Raw genomic sequence first — 26527 nt, forward strand, 5'->3', positions numbered from 1 at the left:
TATACTTCTTTTAAACTTAAAATAAGAGTATACTTTCAGTTTACTTTTTATGTACTTATCAGAGATATACTAAACAAAAGTATACATAAGTATACATGGCTTATGTTGACAAGTATACATAAAAGTCTATCTATACTGACAAGTATACAAAAAAGTCAAAGTAACATATATATAAAATATATAATAAGTCAATATCACTAACAAGATTAATATATATATATGTATATATAAGTCAATATCACTAACAAGATTAACATATATATATATATATATATATAATAAGCCAATATCACTAACAAGATTAATATATATATGTATATATATATAATAATAATAAGTCAATATCACTAACACTATTTATATATATATATATATATATATAATAAGTCAATATCACTAACAAAATTAATATATATATATATATATATAATAAGTCAATATCACTAACAAGATTAATATATATATATAATAAGTCAATATCACTAACAAAATTAATATATATATATATATATATACATATATATATAATAAGTCAATATCACTAACAAGATTAATATATATATATATATAATAAGTCAATATCACTAACACGATTTATATATATATATATATATAATTAGTCAATATCACTAACAAAATTTATATATATATATATATATAATAAGTCAATATCACTAACAAGATTAATATATATATATAATAATAATAATAAGTCAATATCACTAACAAAATTTATATATATATATATATATAATAAGTCAATATCACTAACAAGATTAATATATATATATATATAATAAGTCAATATCACTAACACGATTTATATATATATATATATATATATAATTAGTCAATATCACTAACAAAATTTATATATATATATATATATAATAAGCCAGTATCACTAACAAGATTAATATATATATATATATATATATATATATACATAAAATAAGTCAATATCACTAACAAAATTTATATATATATATATAATAAGCCAGTATCACTAACAAGATTAATATATATATATATATATACATAAAATAAGTCAATATCACTAACAAAATTTATATATATATATATATATATATATATAATAAGTCAATATCACTAACAAGATTAATATATATATAATAATAATAATAATAATAATAAGTCAATATCACTAACAAAATTAATATATATATAATAATAATAATTATATATATATATATAATAAGTCAATATCACTAACAAGATTAATATATATATATATAATAATAATAATAAGTCAATATCACTAACAAAATTAATATATATATAATAATAATAATTATATATATATATATATATAATAAGTCAATATCACTAACAAGATTAATATATATATATAATAATAATAATAAGTCAATATCACTAACAAAATTAATATATATATAATAATAATAATTATATATATATATATATATATATATATATAACATTACTCCAATAAAGGGTTAAGCCCTCTTGTTTCCTGCAAGTCACTTCAGAGGGCTGCATGTAAACCAGCTGCGACAGCGGTGACTTCATCACTGTGCGTCTCTCTCTCTCTCTCTCTGCAGGACAACGCTCTGGTCTCATCCCGTTATGTCCACCGTGTAGCTCGTTGATCTGGATCGTGCGTGCTGCTGGTTGAATCATCGCTATATCTGTGTATATATACAGTGAATAACACGTGCTGGTGCATCTGAACATGGAGTCCGGGGACAGCAGTGAGACCGGCTCCGTGACGGCGGCTCAGAGGAGAGCAGAGATCCGGAGGAGGAAGCTGCTGATGAACTCAGAGGACAGGATGAACAGGATAGTGGGCTTCACCAAGAACGAGGCTGCTGAACAAAGCGGTAATGGAGTTATATAGATATATATATATATCTATATAACTGGTCTGGTTTACACCACAGTGTCCACGTGATCTATTAACCTGCTTCATCTTTACTGTCAGCAGATTATATAAACACACTGGTGGAGTCTAACTGAGGACGTTTACCTCAAGTACTGCATCTAAGGAGGACCAGGTCTGGGAGGAATAAGACCAGGTCTGGGTAGGACCAGGTCTGGGTAGAATAAGACCAGATCTAGGAAGAATAGGGCTGGATTTAGGAGGAATAAGACCAGATCTAGGTAGATTAAGTCCCAGTAAAACACTGGGTAGATAAGACCAGATCTATATAGAATAAGACCAGATCTGGGTAGAATAGGGCTAGATCTGGGTAGGACCAGGTCTGGGTAGAATTGGACCAAACCTTGGTAGAATAAGATCAAATAAGACCCAGTAAAACACCGGGTAGAATAGGACCAGGCCTGGGCAGAATAGGGCTAGATCTAGGAGGAATAAGACTAGATCTGGGTAAAAAAAGGACCAGATCTGAGTAGAAAAAGACCAGATCTGGGTAGAATAAGACCAGATCTGGGTAGAATAGGGCGAGATCTGGGTAGAATAAGACCAGATCTGGGTAGAATAGGGCGAGATCTGGGTAGAATAAGACCAGATCTGGGTAGAATAGGGTGAGATCTGGGTAGAATAAGACCAGATCTGGGAAGAATAGGGCGAGATCTGGGTAGAATAAGACCAGGTCTGGGTAGAATAGGGCGAGATCTTGGTAGAATAAGACCAGATCTGGGTAGAATAAGACCAGATCTTGGTAGAATAAGACCAGATCTGGGTAGAATAGGGCGAAATCTTGGTAGAATAAGACCAGATCTGGGTAGAATAGGGTGAGATCCGGGTAGAATAAGACCAGATCTGGGAAGAATAAGACCAGATCTGGGTAGAATAGGGCGAGATCTGGGTAGAATAAGACCAGATCTGGGTAGAATAGGGCGAGATCTGGGTAGAATAAGACCAGATCTGGGTAGAATAGGGCGAGATCTTGGTAGAATAAGACCAGATCTGGGAAGAATAAGACCAGATCTGGGTAGAATAGGGCGAGATCTGGGTAGAATAAGACCAGATCTGGGTAGAATAGGGTGAGATCTGGGTAGAATAAGACCAGATCTGGGAAGAATAGGACGAGATCTGGGTAGAATAGGGCTGGATCTAGGAGGAATAAAACCAGATCTCTGTAGAATAGGACCAGATCTGGGCAGAATAAGACCAGCTGACTGGAGAGATTTACTTCCTTTAGGCTTTGTAACTTTTGCAGACCTTTTACATGCACAAAAAACTATACAACACACTACAGGAAAAGCACAAAAGCATAATATATCCCCTTTAATTTACAATGATTTGCAACAGAGAAAGGCAGCAAATGGTCACATTTGAGAGATTGGAACTAGATCATGTTTGTCATTTTCCTTGATCAATAATTTAAACAATTAATGGACTGAATGTTGTCTTCTTACACCCTCAGCTGGAGCGCTCCTGCGTCCCACAGAACCACGCTTCCACCTCGATCTCGACAGGACAGAGCCGTGGTCATCATCCTCGTCTTCCCCGAGACCGTCGCCCTTCCTGCCGGAGGCCTCGGGGCTCGGCAGCCGCTCCCACGGTGCCACCCCAGAGAGGAGGGGCTCACCCCTGCCAGACTGCAGCGGGTCACTGGGAGGCTCTCTGGAGGACGACATCGGGGGGATCCGACAGAGGCCGAGAGGGGAGCGGGCACCAGACGACCTCAGCGGCTCCCCACGCCGAGGCCTCCAGAAGTACCTGTCCCGTTTTGACGATGCCATGAAACTGCGGACTCAGCTGGCCAATGAGCAGCCGGCCCAGGAAGGAGGCTCTGAGGCGGAGGAGTTTGACCCCTTCAGAATCTTCCGGCTCATCGGCAGCGTCCTCCTCGCTGTGTTTGTCCGGGTTTTTGTCTGCAAGTTTCTGGTGAGTCATTTTGACGTTTATTGTTTTTTATCTCTGAGCATTTACTCCAACTTAACCTGTACCGATATAGATTACAGTTTTTAGTCATTACTTGAAAATAAAAGCTCAAGTGTCACAACATTTTCTGTTGCTTTTTCCATGATTGTACATTTTGTGAGAATGTCACACATTATGTGCTGTTGCAATCTGATTTATTACATTTAATAATAATGCATCTGACTACCAGAAACATGATATTGTTCTGTGTCATTTTTTTCATTCCAGTCAATATTTGCCCCATTTCTGACCCTGGAACTGGCCTACATGGGGTTGTCCAAATACTTTCCAAAGGTGAGTTTGTATTAGATATTTTATGATCCTTCTCCCATTGTTAGAGACTCAAATTCAACATCTATGCAGAGAGTGAGACTTGGATGCATTCGTATATATATTTTAGCTGATTTCCAAGAAGTAATGATCGATGTAAAGAGATACTTTGGAGGTGCTGGTGTGGAATATTTAAAGCAGTGGCATGCATGATTTAGATGAAGGTTAAGTAAGGTTCTGTTGTAATTATGGTTGGTTAACAATCCACTTTTTATTTCATTTATTTAATTTCCAGTTTCTCACAAGATTCGGCATGAGTTTTGACATCTTGGGATGGGACGATAAAGGATTTTATCTCAAATCGCGATAAATAAATTAAGAGAAAATAATCAATAGTTGCCATGCGTCATAGTGTCTTTGCGTTATACTCCTGTTGCTCCAGGTAGAGAAGAAGGCCCAGACCACTGTGCTGACTGCTGCCCTGTTGCTGTCCGGCATCCCCGCTGAGGTCATCAACCGCTCCATGGACACCTACAGGAGGATGGGTGACGTCTTCGCCGACCTCTGCGTTTACTTCTTCACCTTCATCCTCTCGCACGAGATCCTGTTGCTGTTTGACTCAGAGACTCCCTGATGCACCAGGAGGATCTCGGGAACCCCGCCCCCCCACCACCTTCTAGTTGTCCCCTCCCTCTGTCTCCCATAGCAACAAGGCATGGTCATTTACGTCGGCTGATGTGGCTTTGTTGTTGACTGTCTGCAAGCGAGTCCTCGCTGCCTTATGATCAGGGTCGCGCGTCCAGGACTCTACTAAAGCTAATCTACATGTGACCAGAGAGTCCAGTGTTTGTTACAGACCTCCAAGTCATTAAGCTCTGGACCCAAACAGAAAGGCAGCATGTGTTTACTTGTGCGAAAGAATTTACAGTGGCATTTATCGTGCTGAGTGATATTTATTTGTCAGGTCTAGCACAGAAAATGGTAAAAGTCCTACTCAAGAGTGGACACGAGTACAGTTCATCATCAGTCTGTTGGCCACAGATTCCATTCAACTTATGAATGAGGAAACACTGGAGTCCCTGAAGGGCTGGGCGATATTTCTGAAACTGACATCATTAATTAAAAAGATTCTGATATTCATGCACATGCAAGTGTATGCTCACAAAATAATCAAACTGCTGTTCAATGCAATGAACTGTCTTTCAGTACTATACATTGCATCAGAGAAACTCTTGACATAATCGATTATCAAAATAGCTTGATGGTTAATTTAATTGTTGATAACTAATCAATTAATCATTGCAGCTCTAAAAAAGTGTGTTATTTATTCTTTAAAGATTACATAGTCTCGCTTTAAATAACTGATTTACTGAAAACCGATAGAGAATAATATTGAATTATCGCCCGGAGTCCTTCTACATCCTAATAATCTCCAAAGATGGTGCATAAGCTGGGCAGGGTGTCATGTTCTCAGCTGTTATGATGCGGACTTTAGAGGAAGTTGATCTCCCAATTAGTATACAGCATTATGAATATCTGTTTTTCATATTAGTCAGCCCTGCAGTGTGTCCGGCAGGGTTGGAGTTAGTGCATTTTCAGGTTTTGCCATTCAAAACCCTGAATCTAACACAGTCGATGACGGGAGTATCACCAGGAGTGACAGAGGCAGGTGGTTTCTGTTCCCCTCATCGCCTCTGCACTTCAGGCAGTAGACGAACTTGAGGCTTTGCAGTTGTGTCACAAATAGCAACCTCATGGAGGTCCAACAAAAATTTTTCCTTTTAAACAAAAGTGTAATCACATAGAGGTTTCGCACCATTTGAAAAAGGTGTGTTCTAGGATTAGTTTCTGACTTTATTCTCAGGATTCTGACTTAAATCTTTGAATTAATTCTTCTTTTTTTCATGAATTATGTGATTTAACTCGAGATCTGACTTTTTTTTCACATTTGGTCCTCTTCTCTGCCATCAGTTAGCAAGAAAAGTAGAGTACTGTGGATACAGAAAATAAATGAGTATGAGTTGATTGAGGACAAATGACACATTTTTCTGCATCACCTCAAACTCAAACTTTGTTATTTGTAGGTCCCAAAGACATGGCTTTAGTTAGTTAGAGATTAAAAAGATAGTTTGAGTATTTAACAGTATCCAGTTCCTGACGATTTAGTTAGTGTCTTAAGAACTTGAACTCTTCTTTATGACTCATATGTGTTTGTGTGGTGGCAGATTTCCTCATAGGCAGTGCTTTAAGTCATATTTTCTGTTGTCATCCAGCGCTCAGAAGGGTCCACCCATGTTATGAACAAGTTTTCTCTCTTCGTTTTAAGTTGTGAAGTCAGAAGAAGCATTTAGTCCTTGAATGTGGAGTGTATTATTTTGCACGGCTTATGAGCTTAAAACGCAGTAAACTTCATACAGTATATGTACGTAATTAAAAGTGTGATGAACGGGAATGTTTGGGGTTTTACTAGAAAGTACTGCTGCAGATCTATGTGGGGCAGAGGGTGTTTATACGCTTCTTTGTGTTGAGTAATTCTGGTGACGTGTCCTGCTTTGCTTTGTTCGAGCCTCATTCATACATAACTTCATATATACTCTCTGTGCTGTAGTGTCCTCTCTCCATACTTTCAATTTCATCCAAATTAATTTATTAATGTGAATTTTTTTTTTTCCCTTGTAAATTAATTGGTGTGATTTATCCTACGACTTGTCTGACCTACTTGATTGTTTTTGATAAAGTTTACAAAATAACTGTTTTTTTGTGGCTCTCACAGTATCTTCAGTAACAAATTCAGTGTTGACATGATGTAAACAGTTTCTGATTCAAGACATATACAGGAATGAATAACCGGACAATTAAATACCAAATAAATACAACTTGTGTGACATACTCTGTTTTGACTCTCACTTTATTTCTTTACAGGAACAGTGCACATTAATAAACATTTTTGAAAACCTACTTTCCTGTGATATTTAGACCATCCCTTAGAAAAGCCTTGATTTGAGCTAATCGGTACTTTATATATTTATCTGCCTATAGGGCCCATGCGGAGATCTCTATGTCACTATTTCCCAATTCATTATCAAAATGTTCCTAGTTTGAGGAGGATTTACAGCTGGGGCTAATTCAGTATTATTGTTTCACATGTAATGTAATTTTGCATACATTTTACGTATCAATCTATCTATCAATCTATCTATCTATCTATCTATCCGTTTATCTATCTATCTATCTATCTATCCATGTATCTATCTATCTATCTATCTATCTATCTATCTATCTACAGTATCTATATCTATCTAAGAAAAAAAATTTAACTTTATATTAAGATTATATCTTCTTCAAAAAACAAAAAGGCTACTGAAATGATGACTTTGTGCTCCCATTTTAATGTTTTTACTTAAGTTACTATTATTTTATTTACATTAGCCTCTGGCATATTTTGTGTTTTGTTATTTTATTTATTTATTTTTAGATATTTCTATATTTTATCTCTTAATTTCCTTAGGTATGGTTTATCAATGTATTGATTGAATTGTTCTTTGTACTGTTTACAAATATAAAATAAAGACTATTGAAAAAAAAAAAAATTAAAAAAGAAGTTCTGACCTTGATGTGTGAAGTAATTTTGATGGCACTACATTTTATGAAAGTGAATTTATTGAATATTGTTCTCTTTAAAAATTAAAAAGAATTATGCAATATAATATTTTTTCCAAACTAAGTGTTGCAGTACAACCATGAGGAGATAGTTGATGTGGGAAGTAATTTTGGTAGCACTACACTTTATAAAAGTGAATTTATTGAATATTTTTCCCATTCAAAATTAAAAAGAATTATGCAAAAGCATATTTTTTCCAAACTAAATGTTGTAGTACAACTATGAGGAGATAATTGTTGTGTGAAGTAATTTTGATGGCACTACATTTTATAAAAGTGAATTTATTGAATATTTGTCCCATTAAAAATTCACCAAAATTATGCAAAAGCATATTTTTCCAAACTAAATGTTGTAGTACAACTATGAGGAGATCATTGATGTGTGAAGTAATTTTGATGGCATTACACTGTATAATACTGAAGTTATTGAATATTTACATTACATTTTGTAGATGATCCCTAGTGTTGTAGTTCTGACCTCCCACCACGTGGTGTCGCACTACTAAGCTCGTCACAGCACCAGTTAGTGAACTTTAACCGTCGCAGTTTTTGTGACGCGCAGGTTGAAAGACACAAACAAGCGTTCATCGCACAGCAGTCGTTTCTGTTTCTGTCTGTGAGCTCATTTAACTTCTTCTTTTAGCAGATATAACCTCGTGGAAACAGCAATGGGACGTGAGTCGAGGTATGTTCGAAATATCTGGTTAATTTGGTGGTTTTAATCTGAACTTTTAAGCTTAACTTCGATTCGCCTGCTAGATACAACATACAGATGCTAATGCTAACAAACCAACAACCACGTTAGTCTCATTTAAAGCTCCTGGATAGATCAGTTAACACGTGTTTCATTAATGTAGGGGTTTTTATTCTGGGGGAAAATCTGCAGCAGCTTTTGGAGGTGGCCACAACATAAATAAATATATATTTTTTATTTTTTTATTTTCTGTTATTTTTGTTATCATATATGCTAAGTTTATTCATGCAATTAATCAATCAATGTGTATTGCTGTCTGTATTGATTGTGTTCTGTCGTTTTGGGGGGAAAAAACTCAATAAATATATTGTTTAAAAAAAGAAATAAGAAAATTGCAACTGTTGTTTGACAGAAATAAATTGTCATTAAATTTGGAAATAAGACCAAAAGAATAGACAAAACAAGTACAAATGAGTGAATATTGAAAGAGTATATGTAAATACATTTCTGGGTGAAATACTGGACCACAAAATTTGCTAGAAACCTCAGATAAATTATGTAAGAACAAAGCTGGCAAAGAGTTTTAGGGAAAACAAGACACATACTGGACCATAAATCACTGCACATTATGTATTCTTCACTTATATCACCATATCTGTGGAAGTTTGGGGTTTAACACTTATAAAAGCAACTTACAACCATTATGCATACTACAAAAGAGAGCAATCAGGATAGTAAATAATGTGGGATATAGGGAACACACCAACACACTGTTTTTTAAAGTCATAATAGATGATGTGAATGTTGAAAGAGTATATGTAAATACATTTCTGTGTGTAATACCGGACCACAAAATCTGCTGGAAACCTCAGATAAATTATGTAAGAACAAAGCTGGCAAAGAGTTTTAGGGAAAACAAGACACATACTGGACCATAAATCACTGCACATTATGTATTCTTCACTTATATCACCATATCTGTGGAAGTTTTGGGTTTAACACTTATAAAAGCAACTTACAACCATTATGCATACTACAAAAGAGAGCAATCAGGATAGTAAATAATGTGGGATATAGGAAACACACCAACACACTGTTTTTTAAAGTCATAATAGATGATGTGAATGTTGAAAGAGTATATGTAAATACATTTCTGTGTGTAATACCGGACCACAAAATCTGCTGGAAACCTCAGATAAATTATGTAAAAACAAAGCTGGCAAAGAGTTTCAGGGAAAACAAGACACATACTGGACCATAAATCACTGCACATTATGTATTCTTCACTTATATCACCATATCTGTGGAAGTTTGGGGTTTAACACTTATAAAAGCAACTTACAACCATTATGCATACTACAAAAGAGAGCAATCAGGATAGTAAATAATGTGGGATATAGGGAACACACCAACACACTGTTTTTTAAAGTCATAATAGATGATGTGAATGTTGAAAGAGTATATGTAAATACATTTCTGTGTGTAATACCGGACCACAAAATCTGCTGGAAACCTCAGATAAATTATGTAAGAATAAAGCTGGCAAAGAGTTTTAGGGAAAACAAGACACATGCTGGACCATAAATCACTGCACATTATGTATTCTTCACTTGTATCACCATATCTGTGGAAGTTTTGGGTTTAACACTTATAAAAGCAACTTACAACCATTATGCATACTACAAAAGAGAGCAATCAGGATAGTAAATAATGTGGGATATAGGGAACACACCAACACACTGTTTTTTTAAAGTCACATGCATTGAAATTCATGGATTTGGTCAAATTTAAAACCGCAATAATTATGTTCAAAGCAAGACATAAGCCGTGGAATATATGAATTAAAAGGTGTTTTATTAATGTATTATTTTTTGTTCTGGGGAAAATCTGCAGCAGCTTTTGGAGGTGGCCACAACAGAAATAAAAAAATTGCAACGGTGGTTTGACAGAAATAAATTGTCATTAAATTTGGAAATAAAACTAAATTTATGTTATTTGGAAACCAGAAAAATAGACAAAACAAGTACAAATGATAATAGATGATGTGAATATTGAAAGAGTATATGTAAATACATTTCTGGGTGTAATACTGGACCACAAAATCTGCTGGAAACCTCAGATAAATTATTAAATTCAATTTCAATTCAATTAATTTTTTATAGTGTCAAATCAAAGAGAAATAAATAAAACTGGGATAGTTTATATATTATATTATCATTCTGTGATATATCCTTTTCAGACACTATTACTCTTGTTTTGTTGGTTATTATTTTGTATCTGTTTTTATTTATTTTTATGTTCGAAATAAAGTCTTTCATTCATTCAATGTAGTTTGAGGTCAACAGTTTGTCAGTTAATGTGTTGTTTTTTTTTGCTGTTTGTGACCTCAGACACTACAGGAAGCGCTCCGCGTCTCGGGGAAGGTCAGGCAGCCGATCAAAGAGTCGCTCCCCGGACAAACGCTCTAAGAAGGACGAGCGAGACCGGAACAGGAGGGAGAGGTCACGGAGCCGGGGGGAACGCCGCAGGTCCCGGTCCAGAGACAGAAAAAGAGCCAGGTGGGTGTTAGCGTCTGCAGCTGTTTACACGTAAAGGAACCAAACAGAACAAGAAGAGGCGTGGAGGAGAATAAGTTTGCTACAGCACCCATCAAAACTACATTATGGAGCTTGTACCTCATCTACCACAGTTCTGAATACCGGTGCTCCACAAGGTTGCTGTCTCAGTCCCTTACTGTGTAGTCTGTACACATATGACTGTGTGGGTAAACATCATACAAACAGCATTGTGAAATTTGCAGATGATACAACAGTGATAGGGCTCATTACTAATAACAATGAGATGGCATACAGGGACGAAGTGAGGAATCTGACCATGTGGTGTCACAACAACAATCTGTCCCTGAATGCGGAGAAAACTAAGGAGCTTATAATTGACATCAGCTTCAAGTTCCTAGGCATCCATATTTCTGACTCCCTCTCCTGCTCGCTGCACATCAGTTGTGTCATAAAAAGAGCTCGGACCTCTTGCTTCAGAGACAGTTTTTACCCTCAGGCGGTCAGACTACTGAACAGTAGCACTAAATGACTGCAGAGCTGTGGATTGTTTTATGGATGTTTTTAGGTTGTTTTATAATTTTATTTTCAGGTATTGTCTTATTTATTGTAGTATTTATCTAGTGTACTATTTATAGATTTTAAGGGCTGAGAGAGAGCCAGGGTAAAATGCATTTCATTGCATTTCACTGTACACTGTACTTTTTAAATGCATATGACAAATAAACTTGAAAATTTAAACTTGAAACTTGTACCTGTCATAATGATGACATGATGTTTGTGTTAATTGCAGTTCAAATTGTAAAGGGAAATCCCACAGTAGGTTGGACCTGTGTTGTGTTTTCAATGGACAAATCAGTTTAACCTCAAATCACAATTAAACAACTGCAGTTTATTTTAGCAGTGTCTGATCTAGTTTGAGCTCTAAAAATACATGCTTTTGGTCATAGTTTGAAATCACTTTAGAAAATGAAATGGACCAAGTGTGAAAATGTTTATAGAAGTGAAAAAGACTAATATTTTCTCCCTCTTGTCTTGTGTGTTTTCATGTCATATGTTTGCCTTGGCTGTCCAGGCGCTCCAGGAGCAGAGAGAGGAGGAGGTCCAGAAGCCGAGACAGGAGGAGGTCGGGCAGCAGGAGCCGAGCACGAAGGTCCCGATCTGGTAGCCCCAGCAAGAGCAGGAGGCCAGATGAAAAGTGAGACTTCTTGAAAAACATATCAAACATCTCCAGACATAGCTGACAGCTCTGGTAATCAAAACCATGCTACTGTTTTTCTTCTTTTCTTTATTGTCATCTTCCCTACAGGTCAAGGAGCAAGGAGAAAGACAGTGTTGATCCTTTATCTGAAAAGAAAAAGATTAAAGAAGAGAAAGAGGATGAGAAGATTGAGGATGTAAGTTCAATATATTCAGTTTCTTGCTACCCTCTAAAAAGTCCCTACATAGTAGATGAGGCAATGTTTCTGATCTTTCCTTTGTGTCCATGCAGCAAGACTTTGACCAGAACAAGCTGGAGGAGGAGATGAGGAAGAGGAAGGAGCGTGTGGAGAAGTGGAGGGAAGAGCAGAGGAAGAAGGCCATCGAAAACATTGGAGAGATCAAGAAAGAACTGGAGGAGATGAAACAGGGCAAGAAGTGGAGCCTGGAGGATGATGAGGGTGAGGACGCCCCGTTGAACATAACCGACACAGTTTGATCCCCCACGTGTTGTTTTATTGTAGAGAAATCATGGTGTCTAAATGAGAATCTAAATTCTTTTAACTCCCAGAAATGTACCAAAACTACCCCCTCTCCAGGGATTATTTTTAATTGTTAATTGAACCATTGACTACAAGTTGATGTGATGTTTTACTAGTAAGTATAGAATTTTATAATGGATTCTACCGTTTTTAAAAAGAATTATTTGTATTGTGAAAATGTTGGTATTTTATACTTGATAAGTAATTAAATCAATCAATTCAAAGACCTTAGCTTTAGCGCTGCAGAGCCTTATAACTGACCCCTCATTTCAGATGACGACGAGGATATTTCAACTCCGATGGAGGGAGACGATGACGAAGATGGGGATGGGAAGGGGGAGATAAAAGAGAAGGAGATAAAGGAGGAGAAGAAAGAGGAGGAGGAGGAGGAGAAGGAGACTCCCATGGAGCAGCTGGCCGAGGAGGACGACGTGGATCCTCTGGACGCCTACATGGAGGAGGTGAAACAGGAGGTGAAGAAGTTCAACATGGGAGGGATGAAAGGAAATGATAAGGTGAGTTCGAGGGGAAAATACTGCATCACTTAAGCCTGGAGGCAAATCCTCCGATGTTTAATGTTGTCAGGGTTATGACTAGAAATGTTCCGATTCCGATACTATTTTTTCCTTCCCGATTCTGATACCTGAACTTGCGGTATCGGCCGATACCGCAATCCCATACCAGCGTGATAAAAAAATATATATATATAGTTATTATTATTATTTAACAGTTGTTTACTACTGACCATGTATGGATCTGATATGATTAATATCTTTGCTGTATGGCCTGGCTCAGGTTAAACCCTTTGTAAAACATGAACAAATACATACAGAGAATGAATGCAATAGAACTTTCTTTTATTATTCAGTTTATCAGTTACAAAGAACATAAATAAATGAAGCTAGGAATAAATAACTAATAATTCAGTATTCTCTTAGCTGTCTCCTCAGTGGAAAGCCTGTGTGCTAATTTGTCCTGCAGAGAAGCCTTACATCCTGTACATATTGCCATTTTACTTGTTGAATTTTCCACTGTGAAATGTTGCCATATAGCTGACATTTTCCTCGCTCTGACTACCGTTACACTCTCCACTAGCACTGCACTGTTGTTGTTTGCTATCGTCAGGTGACAAACTGCCTGCAATCAGTTCTTCCTCACTGCTCTAAAACATTAGTTGCCAGTGGCACAGCACAGTGAAGGCAAAGAAGAATTTATTTCCAGTTAAACAAGTTGATTTATTTCTGGGTTAATAAATTATGTAATCGGATCGGTGCATAGACTGGTGTACTCGCCGATACCACTCTAATTATGACGTATTTTTGACGTTAATGGACAATTTAGCTAAAAGTTAAAGGGGCTTTAAATGATGTATGTTGACTTCTATTATTATAGTTGTCAACATCCATTTGTCTACTAGTGTTGGACTGCACTTCGTCTTTGTGGGTGTTTTCTTCCTCTGTTTTGCCAGATGACCTGCATGTATTTTTCAACAGAAAGGATCAATGACAGTAACCAAAGTGGTGACTGTTGTTAAAACCAAGAAAGGACCCAACACTCACAAGAAGAAGGGTGAGCTGATGGAGAATGACCAGGATGCTATGGAAGTGAGTTGTTTTTATAATGTTTTTGAACTCTCATCAATGTCTTGTGTGTGAGGGAGGTCACACTTAAATATGCATTTCTTCAATACTGATGGCCTTTCTTTCATCAGCTAAAAGTTCTCCTAATTCACCCAAACAACCCCACTCTTCTGTCAGATTTAAATCACATACCCATAAAACAATATTTCAGTTTTTTCGTGGTGATTTAAATACAGATTCTGCTTTAGACTCTCATCAGGCAAAAAGCTTGACAATTTCATCAAGTTTTTCTCGATGGGACACACTGCTAACTATCCAAAATGTCACTGTTTTGCAGTACTCATCAGAGGAGGAGGAAGTGGATCTGCAGACGGCTCTGACCGGCTTCCAGACCAAACAGAGGAAGATCCTGGAGCCTGTTGACCACGGGAAGATCCAGTACGAGTCATACCGCAGAAACTTCTATGTGGAGGTCCCTGAACTCGCCAGGATGACTCCAGAAGGTCAGTAAACCGAACACGGGAGATGGAGATTCAGTCAAAGAACGTATATTGCTAAGAAGTGAAAGTCAAATGTTCAGTGGCTGCCGCCGCATCAACATGCGGTGTTGTCAGCCCATCTGTATTACCTGAGAACTTCTATTACTGCCTTGTACTATTCAGAATATGTGTCTTTGTAAACCTTCACTACCCATCTAACATCTTCCTGATTGGCTGTTTTTTAATCAATACAGATGTGAACTCGTACAGGCTGGAACTGGAAGGCATTAACGTTAAAGGGAAGGGCTGTCCCAAACCCATCAAGACCTGGGTGCAGTGTGGAGTGTCTATGAAGATCCTCAGCGCAATGAAGAGGTGAGTCTGCTGGTGTGACGGGCTAGGCAACATTTTGAGGGCAATTAAGTCATTTAGCAATGGTCTTGCTAATGGAACATGAATAAAGAAGATGATCACTTTGGCAGTCGGTTTTAGTGTAAAATGTCTCGAGCACTGATTCCGGTTCATGTTTTTTAAATGTGAAATAAAGTAATTCATATTCAGCTGGACATGAAAATGCAGGTAATGCAGCTGTATCGATACACGTCTGTTAAAACACTTGCATTTGAACAGTGTGTGCGTGAACCTTTTAAACAGTATAACCACTCGTATCCCATTTAATCTGCCCTTTGAAATGTATATAAAACATAATGGCATTTTTTCTTTCTCAGATCAGTAGAAATTCATATTCAAATTGTACATGACTCTTGATTATTTCTGAACAGAAACCAACACTTCATATTTGTATTAATTTCTTTCTCACAAATGTACCCAGGCATAGCTACGACAAGCCCACCCCCATCCAGGCCCAGGCCATCCCTGCCGTCATGTCGGGCAGAGACCTCATTGGCATCGCTAAGACCGGCAGCGGGAAAACCATAGCCTTCCTACTGCCCATGTTCCGACACATCATGGACCAGAGGCCCCTGGAGGAGTCTGAAGGACCAATCTGTAAGGAATAGATCATTTTATACTTTAAAGTCCCCATGAAATGGAAGGGATTTAAATCAAGTAACTCGTATTTGATTGGGCTGCTAAAAAGTGGGCAGGCTTAGAGTTTAGCTAAGAGTAGTTTAGCAGCAAAACTCCACCAGTCGTTTTGCATCGTCATCCGGTGGACGTTCACTGCATGTATTGCTGCGCTGCAGTGACACAGAGTCGGTTGAAAATAGGAAAAGTTTCCCTTGAATGAATTAGACCTCAGCCACATTGTTTTGGAAATGAAAACAGCATTTTTGCCCACTGATATCTGAAAACACATCTTTTCCTGTCCCTCTCCATAAAGAGTGCTCCAGGGATGGTGTATTTTTGTAGGCCAACAAGGAAGTTAGCATTGCCCTGGTTCCCTTGACAAAAAGCCAATGGGATTTTTCCATTGGATTTTGGATTATTGCAGAAAATAAACTCTGTGGCAAGGAAACGTTTATGATACTTACACGTTTTGTTCAGCAGGATAATCTCCTCAAATGAGCACCACTTTTATGATTTTTCAAGTGTGAATGCAATCGGCAGCCACTTGTTAGCATCCACTTTTATTAAAACACATAACAGCTTCAAAATTCATGAGTAGGATATTTACTGATATATTTTATGTCGTAGAACAAAGCGTTAAAATCTCTTCAGCTTGTGTTAACCACAGACCTCTATTGCTCTGTTAGCTACTTCGATCAAAGAACGTGTATTGATTCGATCCACAAACAATTGGCCAGCTAGTCACCCAAAGTCTCATTTGATTGGATGAATTTTTGTAAAAGCCCCCACTTTAAACTTTAGGCATCACTCATTTACAGAAATGTTTCGTATTGATATTGACTATATTCAAATTGAATAACTGAAGAAAGTAAGGACTGGGACTGTGGGAAGTGGAGTTGAGATGAGATGAGATTCAAATGTAGGTCAAAGGAAGACTAAAATAGGACCCATTTCCACTTTGGGATAATAACCCACTGGCTGTTATGCTTGCACAGCATTTCTAATTAATTATTTATAAGCCATATGAACGGTCATTAAAGTCAGGTTTCCCCCGGTTAATGTTCTTGGCAAATACGTTACGTGGTGCTCCAAATAATAAAAAAAGATAAAAACCTATTCTCTGTTCTCATCCTGTTTTTCTCCCTCTCCCACAGCGGTAATCATGACTCCTACCAGAGAGCTGGCTCTGCAGATCACCAAGGAGTGTAAGAAGTTCTCTAAACCGCTGGGACTCAGGGTGGTGTGTGTTTATGGAGGCACAGGCATCAGCGAACAGGTAAACACACACTAATGTTACGGGTTCATTTTATCCCCCCCTCTCGCCCCAAGGGCTTTAATTGGCTTACAATTACACACTTAGAATGATTTGATTTTTCAATTAAAGTCCATCTAACACAGCAGCAAACTAGAGGTAAATACTGCACAGTAATGCACAATGTCATTGTCATGGTGCAGTCCTTAATAAATGATCTAACCAGCAGGCAGAAAAACATTATGCATGTTATGTGATTCATCACAAACAAACTGGACTTCATGTCCCTCATTCATTTCCTGTTTTTTTCTCCTTTTGCCCATTTATAGTTTCACTAACAGGGTTAAAGAGCAACTCCACTCTTGGCAGAAAAAACTCTGAGAGGTTGCTCTCTTATTTTCTTCTCTCTCTCTTTCTCTCTGTCTCTGTCTCTGTCTCTCTTTGTCTGTCTCTGTCTCTGTCTCTCTCTCTGTCTCTGTGTGTTGTAATTCAAGTTTTTCTGTGCTTTGTTGACATAGACGGGCCGGCCGCGCGTGCCTTTTAGTGCATGTGAGCGTGCCCCACTGGCTTGCTCACAGCTGTCCCTCTGCAATGAGCTCATAAGGCGATTACAGCTGATAACGGCGGCATTGCGGAAGCGTAGCACCCACGCTCCGGTTCCTCCCCAGGTTAACACTGTTATCAGTGTTGCTGTCGTTTCCACATTTAGCGCCGTTAGCTACGAGCCGCAGGCTCAGCTGTCAATAGAAATGCTCCCAATCTCACATTAAGCACTGTTACAATTTTTCCAATTATTATTTAGCTGGATTATCAACCAGAATACCTCAAAGGAGAACTTCGACATTTTGGGAAATATGCTTCTTCACTTTCTTGCAGAGAGTTATATGAAAAGATCTATACCACTCTTCTCCTATATAGTAAATATGAAGCTACCATTAGCTGTTTAACTTAGTTAGTTGATCTACTGTAACTCAGTCTGTAAGCTAAGTAAGCACTATTACTTTTGAACTTTGAACGTTGCATTAAAACTTTCAGTTGTTTTTGGCTTCCAGATTGCTGAGCTGAAGAGAGGAGCCGAGATCATTGTGTGCACACCGGGGAGAATGATTGACATGTTGGGGGCCAACAGCGGTGAGTTAATTCACTTTGACCCTCTCACTTCTTTATTCTTATAGGATGTCAGTGCAAATATGCATTTTTTGATGCCTTGTGAGCCTTTTGTTAATTACCTTGCATGGAATAAATGTTACAATATGATAAAGCACATAATTAACCAAGTCAGTACCACTTACTAAACTGTTGAAATTATTTGACCACCCGTGGGATCAGTCATATCTGCAAGGCAGTGGTGCGTTTCCTGAAGATCAGGGCAAGTACAGGTAGGTGGACCTGGTGCTGCCTCCGTGGTTCTTCAAACTCCAAGCCAGAGACGATCAAAATGTTTGATAAGTGTGTTGTAACGTGGGTGTATCAGGATGTGTAATTATGTTATATTAAATGAGAGTAGTCTGAATGCGCAACCAGGGTTCTACAGTGTTGTTGTTTTCATAAATATATTCATATGCATCTTGATATTCAAAGCACAGAGAGAGATTTTCCAGTTATTTTCACAGATCACACATCCGTAATATCTCACCCGTCTCCCTATTATTTTTAATTTGGAGCTCCTGTGGCTTCTGGGAATAAATATCACCGTAGAGCCCTGTACAGCACTGAGCGTTTGCATACAAATGTAAAGAAATACTGGAAATGTGTTTAGAAAGCAGTAGTTGTTATATTTGCTAACACTTTTGTGCATTGTGTAAATCCTTTCTGAGCAGTAATTATAATAGAAGGGTTTTTTGTTGTTTCCACACATGCGAGGTAATCTGTAATATGTTTCCCTTGTAGGTAAAAAGGCGCTTGGTCAGATAATGCTTGATGGGGCTCCATCTCTTGTATTGTATCTTGAGGCTGTTTTCTGACTTTTACAGGTCCCTCATGCCCCTAAGATGGTACGCAAGACCAGAGACTACCAAAAAAAAACGTTTAAAAATATAAATAAAATAAAACCCTGGCCACTTGAAACTAGTCCACAGAACAATCTGCTGAAGTTTGGATGACTTGTTTTTATCATCAATTAATGTCAAGTAGTCTTACCCTGAAAAATGTCTCTGTGTTTAGATTAGTTTCATGTTTTTTTGAAGAAGGCAGAATGCGTATGAGGACTGGATTTTCTTGAAGTTAACTGTTTTCCCTCATGCTCCCCTCCTTTGGTGTGTAGGTCGAGTCACCAACCTGCGCAGAACTACATATGTGGTGTTGGATGAAGCAGACAGGATGTTTGACATGGGCTTTGAGCCACAGGTGGGTATCTCCGAGATTTATATGTTAGAATTAGGGCTGTCAATCAATTAAAGATTCATTTGTGATTAATCGCAAATTAACATTTTTTTATCTATTCAAAATGAACCTTAAGGGGAGATTTGTTTAGTATTTCCTGTAATACTCTCATCAACATGGGAGTGGGCACATATGCTTGCTTTATGCAAATGTATGTATATATTTATTATTGGAAATCAATTAACAACTCATGACAATGACAAATATTGTCCAGAATCCCTCACAGGTACTGCATTTAGCATAAAAAATATGCTCAAATCATAACATGGCAGTTATGTCAGTGTGCTGACTGGACTATGACTTACCCGAAACTGCATGTGATTATCATAAAGTGGGCATTTCTGTAAAGGGGAGACTTGTGGGTACCCATAGAACCCATTTTCATTCACATATCCTAAAGTCAGAGGTCAAGGGGGGGTCCCTTTGAAGATGGCCATGCCAGTTTTTCCTCGCCAACATTTAGCACAAGTTTGGAGCGTTATTTAACCTCCTTCAGATTCCTTAGGTTTTCTAGTTTCATATGATACCAGTATCTTCACTCAGCTTTAAAACTGAGCCCGCTACAACCTAGTTGTGCAAGTTGCATAAATGCGTTAAAGAAAATTAGTGGCGTTTAAACGAAATTCACTAACCTTAAGGTGTCCGTGGTTCCCCTACCAGGTGATGCGTATTGTGGACAACGTGCGTCCAGACCGTCAGACGGTCATGTTTTCGGCCACCTTCCCCAGAGCGATGGAGGCGCTGGCTCGGAGGATCCTGGCCAAGCCAATTGAGGTCCAGGTGGGAGGCCGCAGTGTCGTCTGCTCTGATGTGGAACAACATGTGGTAAATCATCTACGTTTCATCTCTATTCATTGAAAATTGTTCATGTAAAGGGCACATTTGGCTTCTTAGTCTTTGTCTCCATTATTTTACTTTAGTTTTTGTTAGATTGTCCTAATGGTAATCCAGTCCAAATCTGACCCCTCATCTCTCACCCTCTCCCTTTCTGCTTGTCTTTTTGCATTTGTTACTGTAGCTGGTGATTGATGAGGACAAGAAGTTCCTGAAGTTGCTGGAGATTTTGGGTCACTACCAGGAGAAGGGCTCGGTCATCATCTTTGTGGACAAACAGGAGCATGCAGACGCACTTTTAAAAGACCTGATGAAGGCCTCGTACCCCTGCATGTCACTGCACGGAGGTAGGGAGTCACATTTGGGATGCACTGATTACCAATTGGTGATAGTTGGATATCTTTAGGGGATCTTCATATTTTGTGTCTAAAACTGCGTGGTAAACACCAGCCATGCCGTTTCCTTTTTATCCATTGTGCTTGTGAGGTTGTCCACTGCCAGCCAAATAGGGTCAGTGTGTCCTCATATTAAGTCTCAAGTGTGAATGTTTCTGATTACTGCATTACCATTACAACTCATGTCTAGTATTTGCTCTTTCATATATTCCTTTCCTGTCGTCCTCTCAGGAATTGACCAGTACGACAGAGACAGCGTCATCAACGACTTTAAAAATGGAGCATGTCGTCTGATGGTGGCCACCTCTGTGGCAGCCAGAGGCCTGGATGTCAAGCAGCTGATCCTGGTGGTCAACTACAACTGTCCCAACCACTATGAGGACTACGTCCACAGGGCCGGACGCACAGGCCGAGCAGGCAACAAGGTCAGTTACTTAAAGGGCGGGTCCATCTGCATTTGTTTGTTTTTTTCAAATGCAAACACCCACTCAGCCGTTGCAAAAAACAGCAACGTAGGCTAATAGGTAAGCTAATAACTAAGGTTATGAATAATGTGAACGCTAGCACTAATGAGTCAAAGTCAGCTGTGCCAAGTTTGGAAATAACTGAAAGGGTTAGTCTGGATTTTTGGATGTGGGGTTGTATGTATACTCCACATTCTGCAAGGTAAAATGATTGCTTTTGTGAATGGAGTCTGGGGGCTTTGAAGAGAGCGGCTGTGCACGACAGCAGCAAAAAAACATATTTTAGCCACCTGAAAAAGTAAATTTCAGTTCAAGTGCACGCTATATTTAGAATATTTTCACCGCTTTATCTCGCCATCAGACAGCCCTTTCTGACGGGGAACGGAAGACGTTATATTGCAATCTTCAAGACCAAACCAGACTCCATTCACAAAAACATATCGGGACTGAAAAAGTCGGATCGGTGCATCCCTATTTAGCTCTCAGTTAACGGCTTTAATATCTTATGGAAGTTTATATCTTTACATGTCTCTACATCTTGTTCCTTCTTCTAGGGTTTCGCCTACACCTTCATCACAGAGGATCAGGTTCGCTATGCTGGGGATATCATCAAAGCTTTGGAGCTGTCCGTTTCTCCTGTCCCACCTGAACTGGAGCAGCTTTGGGCCTCCTTCAAAGACCAACAGAAAGCGGTAAGATGAGGGAAAACGAATCTGAATTAGCAAGTAGACTCAATTAGGTAATCTAGAAACTTGTCAATAATAGAAATTATTGTACTGCTTTAAAAATGGTCTGTGTGAGAATTAAATCTAAACCCTTTTTCATCACTGCAGGAGGGTAAGACCATTAAGAGCAGCAGCGGCTTCTCAGGAAAAGGCTTCAAGTTTGACGAGACAGAACACGCCTTGGCCAATGAGAGAAAGAAGTTGCAGAAAGCTGCTCTTGGACTGCAGGACTCTGATGATGAGGACGGAGCCCTGGATGTGAGTAATGTTTGAATTTCACTGTTGATTTAAAATGATCATTGAATTGGCAACATAGAACAAAATGCAGCGCTCATCTCAATCATCTCCCCTTCTTTTCCTTCCTCCTCAGATTGAGGAGCAAATCGAGAGCATGTTCAACTCCAAGAAGAGGGTGAAGGATCTGTCTGCTCCCGGGTCGTCCGCCGGTCCTGCAGGAGCAGCTTCCAACACAACATCTGTCCCCGGAGGGCTGCCGGGCGTCGGACCCACATCTGCTGGAAACATCCAGAAACTGGAGATGGCCAAGAGGCTGGCGCTCAAGATCAACGCTCAGAAGAACCTGGGCGCCGAGGCTCAGGTACGTCAAACAGAGAGGAAATGTGTTGATGCAGGTGTATCTGTCTTCACTGGCATGCCAGAGGAAGAATGGAGAGGAATCTTTACTTCTTAATGTTACATCTGTAAATCGTCACATATTGTTCTTAGTGTCTTTCAGCAAGTTGACCTTTTGTCAGTTTGACACCAGCATTTAGACTCATGCTGTAAAAAACATGCTCACTCCTAGACGTGACCTAAATTGAAAAAACATGAATCGAATCTTTAATTAATTCATTTTCACCATTTTTATTTTCACATATCACAATAACTACTGAAGTAAGATGCAAGTATAAATGCGTGCCCCACTTAACTTAAACTGTAGTGTAACTGAATTTTTCTGTGGTCACCACCCTCAGGTTGTTGGTCCAGGTAGCCATAAACCTAATTAAAAGATACCTTAAGTTCTTTTGTATTCCTCTTAAAGGTGCAGTGTGTAACATTTAGGAGGATCTATTGGCAGAATGGAATATAATATTAATAAGTATTTTTTCTTTAGTGTATAATCACCTGAAAAAAACAATCGTTGTGCTTTTGTTACCTTAGAATGAGCCGTTTATAACTACATAGGTGAGCAGGTCCTCTTCACAGGTCGTGTCTAGAAGGTACGCTTAGGTAGGCTTAGCATACGGGAGAAGTTTCAGTTGGTTGCAATCTGCAACCTCACCACTAGATACCGCCAGATCCTACACACTGCACCTTTTAACCTTAAAACATGATAAAGCTCTTCATCTAATGCATCGTTTCTTTCATCATTTTCTGCCATTTATTTCATGTTTCTTTTATGTTTCTGTATTCTCTGGTCAGTTTGTTTCATGTGTTGTGTCAATATTCATTTCCTCCCCACATGGACCAAAAAAAGTCAAACTGGTTTTCTCTCCATATACAGGATGTGATGCAGCAGGCCACCAACGCCATCCTGCGGGGCGGCACCATCATGACACCCTCAGTGTCTGCCAAGACCATCGCGGAGCAGCTGGCGGAGAAGATCAATGCCAAGCTGAACTACACCCCCGTGGAGAAGCTGGAGGAGGAGCGGCAGGCGGCTGAACAGGCCGAGACCGTCAAGAGATACGAAGAGGAGCTGGAGATCAACGACTTCCCTCAGGTCAGCAGCCCACAGTGCAGTGTTTGCTGTACTAAAATATTCAGCAGATTCCCTTTTTTATTATTGATCTTTTGAGCTGATCTGCTTCATCGGGACTGTATGTGTGTGGTTTGATCACATTTAATTGACAAAGGTGGCAACACAAGCAAGTAAGTGACATCACTAGAGCTGCAACGATTAATCAATTAGTTATTTTATAGGTCTGTCAATTGATTCAAATAGTTAAATCACGATTAATCAGTTTTTATCTGTTCAAAATGTACCTTAAAATGAGATGAGTCAAGTATTTAATACTCATCAGAATGGTAGTGGGCAAATATGCTTGCTTTATACAAATTTATTTATATATTTATTATTGGAAAACAATGATAAATATTGTCCAGAAACCCTCACAGGTACTGCATTTAGCATAAAAAATATGCTCAAATCATAACATGGCGTACTCAAGTCCAACAGGCAACAACAGCAAAGACAAAAGATTTCTTTTGGTAGCAATTATTTAAGAAACTGTGCTTTTTTTGTTTTGTTTTCCTTGCTGAAGAATCAAGCATCTTAAAGAATTAAAAAAAATAAAAAAAAAAATTTTTATTCTGAGAAATTGGTAAACTGTTTTTTAATTTGATGGAAACTGGTGTAAATAACAAAAGAATCTAGTAAAAAAAGTCTTATAAAACATAACTCATTCTGTTCTTCCCCAGACGGCCAGGTGGAAGGTGACATCTAAAGAAGCTCTGCAGAGGATCGGTGAATACTCTGAAGCCGCCATCACCATCAGAGGAACATATTTCCCTCCAGGCAAGGAGCCCAAGGAGGGAGAACGCAAGATCTACCTGGCTATTGAAAGTATGTATCAGTGTTAATTATTTTTCAGTGTTAATTCTTACACTTTCAAAATGCGACTCACACTCTTTCTTTTAGTGTCCTTTTAACTACCTCTGGGCTCTGAATTCACTCCTATTGTCTTGTGTTTGATAGAACTTTATATAAATGATGTGTTTGTTTTCTAGGTGCAAATGAATTGGCTGTGCAGAAAGCCAAAACGGAGATTACGCGGTTAATCAAGGAAGAGCTCATCAGATTAGTAAGTATCTTCTGCCTCTTGAAATCAATAACCAGTACTGGATCTCATGCTGATATCAGATTTTTAGAGCAGGAAACATAAAACATGGCAGGTTGTTGTTCAGCAAATGTCTATGAAAGATGTCGCTTATTGTCTTTTTTTTTTTTTCCTTTCCAGCAAAATTCCTACCAGCCGACAAGCAAAAGCCGGTACAAAGTGTTGTAGAGGAGGAACAAAGGCTCACTGGAGGAGTTTCCGTCTCTCAACAGTCCCCTGTCATCTCTACAGTTTCATCAAAGTGGTTAAGGAATATTTTAGTCTATATTTTTAATAATGTTCCCTTCAATTACCTAAGTTTAGTGTATGTTGTCATCCTTTTTTTTCCTGTTTCCTCTGTGCTTCACTTGAGTTTCCTGTGATTTTATACCTACAGACCACAAATACCAAAATGTCTGATGCAGTTTTGACCTCCAGTGTCATTGAACCATCACAATCTGCTCTTTTAATGTTTTCTTTTAATGTTTTTTTTTTTGGTCAGATTTCACCCTGTCGTATGTACAAGCAACATCCCAACCATAATCTTTATGAGGAAATAGTCGGATGAAAGATGTTTTTACTTTTCCGCACAATAAAACGTGTTGCTAAGGAAATAAATTTGTCCAGCAGTTTGCATTAACAAATGTGGTAGATACTGTGTACTCATATGGAATGCAAATTAATTCAATATTAAATAAATAAATAAATACATACATAAATAAATAAATACGCCTATGAAATAAATCCTGAAATAAAATACATGAGGAAATAAATGTAAATATAAATATATACATGAGCCAATATCGTTCAATAAATAAATAGTTTTAAAAAAGGATGTTTTTCAAAGGAATTAAAAGAAAAAATGTCCTTTTTAAAATAAATACGTCTTTATGTATATATCTATATTTACTAATTTATATATATTTACATATATTTATTGCCTTGTTTATTTCAGGATTTTTTTTCTCAGGCATATTTAATTATTTAATATTGAATTAAATAGCATTCCATACATATTCTCCTCCCTACTGTTTTAATTATTCAATAGCCTCTCCTTTGTATATTATTCATCATTGTAGGAGAGCTGTTTGGTAAGCACTGGAACTGGATTATGGCTCAATTTCAGGACAATGTCATTAAAAAAAAATAAAAAGCAGGGTTTTTTTTGCAGCTTTTTTGGATGCAAATAACCAGTTTTGTGTATTTGATGAGCGGTTCAGGTTCAGAAGGGGTAGGAGAGGAATAAACCTCTTTGCATCCCCCTGTTTGGTGTTCTGCTCATCCCCTAGTTTGTAGTGATGGGAATTCAGGCTCTTTTCAGTGAGCCAGATCATTTGGCTCAGCTCACCAAGAAGAGTCCTCTTTCGGCTCCCAAACGGCTCTTCGTTTTACCACTTCTGCCTTTTATAATTCAGCCACATTTAGCGCTGTTTTGAGCTTTGATTAGTATGTGTGCACATATATATCACTTAAATTATTCAATATAATTATACCAAACCTTATAATTTCCTGAATACCATAACTTTACATGCTGCTTCGTTTCCGACTGTCCCTCATCTTGTCTGCTGTTCATGCAACGACCGCACCGCGCTGCACTCCTCTCTCTTTCTCTCCTCCTCTTCCTCCTGCTCTGTACCTGTAGACCGTCAGTGGGCCACGCACCACCACCCCTCCCTGCTTTATGGTATGATCCTTGTCTGTCATCACCTGATTGGTCGCACGGACGTCAATAACTCAACATTCAGTCACAGTCAGTGCATGGAGTGCATGTGGTGC

At 38.2% G+C, this 26527-nt stretch overlaps 2 protein-coding genes across 2 annotated transcripts; both read left to right on the plus strand.

Annotated features, from left to right (window-relative positions):
- Nucleotides 1–1537: 1537 nt before the first annotated feature.
- camlg (calcium modulating ligand) lies at nt 1538–5766 on the plus strand. Its single transcript, XM_037749201.1, has 4 exons — nt 1538–1862; nt 3372–3835; nt 4100–4165; nt 4584–5766. The coding sequence occupies exons 1-4, from the start codon at nt 1715–1717 to the stop codon at nt 4773–4775; spliced, it is 870 nt and encodes a 289-aa protein (XP_037605129.1). The 5' UTR covers nt 1538–1714; the 3' UTR covers nt 4776–5766.
- A 2572-nt stretch (nt 5767–8338) lies between these two features.
- On the plus strand, nt 8339–25365 carry ddx46 (DEAD (Asp-Glu-Ala-Asp) box polypeptide 46). Its single transcript, XM_037749200.1, has 23 exons — nt 8339–8486; nt 10886–11053; nt 12126–12248; nt 12360–12447; nt 12543–12711; nt 13066–13307; nt 14286–14396; nt 14710–14875; nt 15106–15226; nt 15684–15859; nt 17035–17156; nt 18185–18263; nt 19396–19478; nt 20175–20339; nt 20533–20695; nt 20975–21168; nt 21762–21899; nt 22041–22190; nt 22303–22530; nt 23437–23655; nt 24354–24498; nt 24663–24736; nt 24893–25365. Exons 1-23 carry the CDS (start codon nt 8470–8472, stop codon nt 24938–24940), a joined length of 3189 nt encoding a protein of 1062 aa, XP_037605128.1. The 5' UTR covers nt 8339–8469; the 3' UTR covers nt 24941–25365.
- The last annotated feature ends 1162 nt before the right edge of the window (nt 25366–26527 follow it).

The sequence above is a fragment of the Sebastes umbrosus genome, chromosome 17, assembly GCF_015220745.1.
Source record: "Sebastes umbrosus isolate fSebUmb1 chromosome 17, fSebUmb1.pri, whole genome shotgun sequence".
Lineage (NCBI taxonomy): Eukaryota > Metazoa > Chordata > Actinopteri > Perciformes > Sebastidae > Sebastes > Sebastes umbrosus.

What these genes read in the sequence shown, in the direction of transcription:
- camlg (XM_037749201.1), top strand. Translation starts at nt 1,715, where the DNA reads ATGGAGTCCGGGGACAGCAGTGAGACCGGCTCCGTGACGGCGGCTCAG. An exon ending in TTTTTGTCTGCAAGTTTCTG is followed by an intron (nt 3,836 to 4,099) that starts GTGAGTCATTTT and finishes TTTTCATTCCAG; the next exon opens with TCAATATTTGCCCCATTTCT. An exon ending in TGTCCAAATACTTTCCAAAG is followed by an intron (nt 4,166 to 4,583) that starts GTGAGTTTGTAT and finishes CTGTTGCTCCAG; the next exon opens with GTAGAGAAGAAGGCCCAGAC.
- ddx46 (XM_037749200.1), top strand. An exon ending in ATGAGGACGGAGCCCTGGAT is followed by an intron (nt 22,191 to 22,302) that starts GTGAGTAATGTT and finishes CTTCCTCCTCAG; the next exon opens with ATTGAGGAGCAAATCGAGAG. An exon ending in AGATCAACGACTTCCCTCAG is followed by an intron (nt 23,656 to 24,353) that starts GTCAGCAGCCCA and finishes GTTCTTCCCCAG; the next exon opens with ACGGCCAGGTGGAAGGTGAC.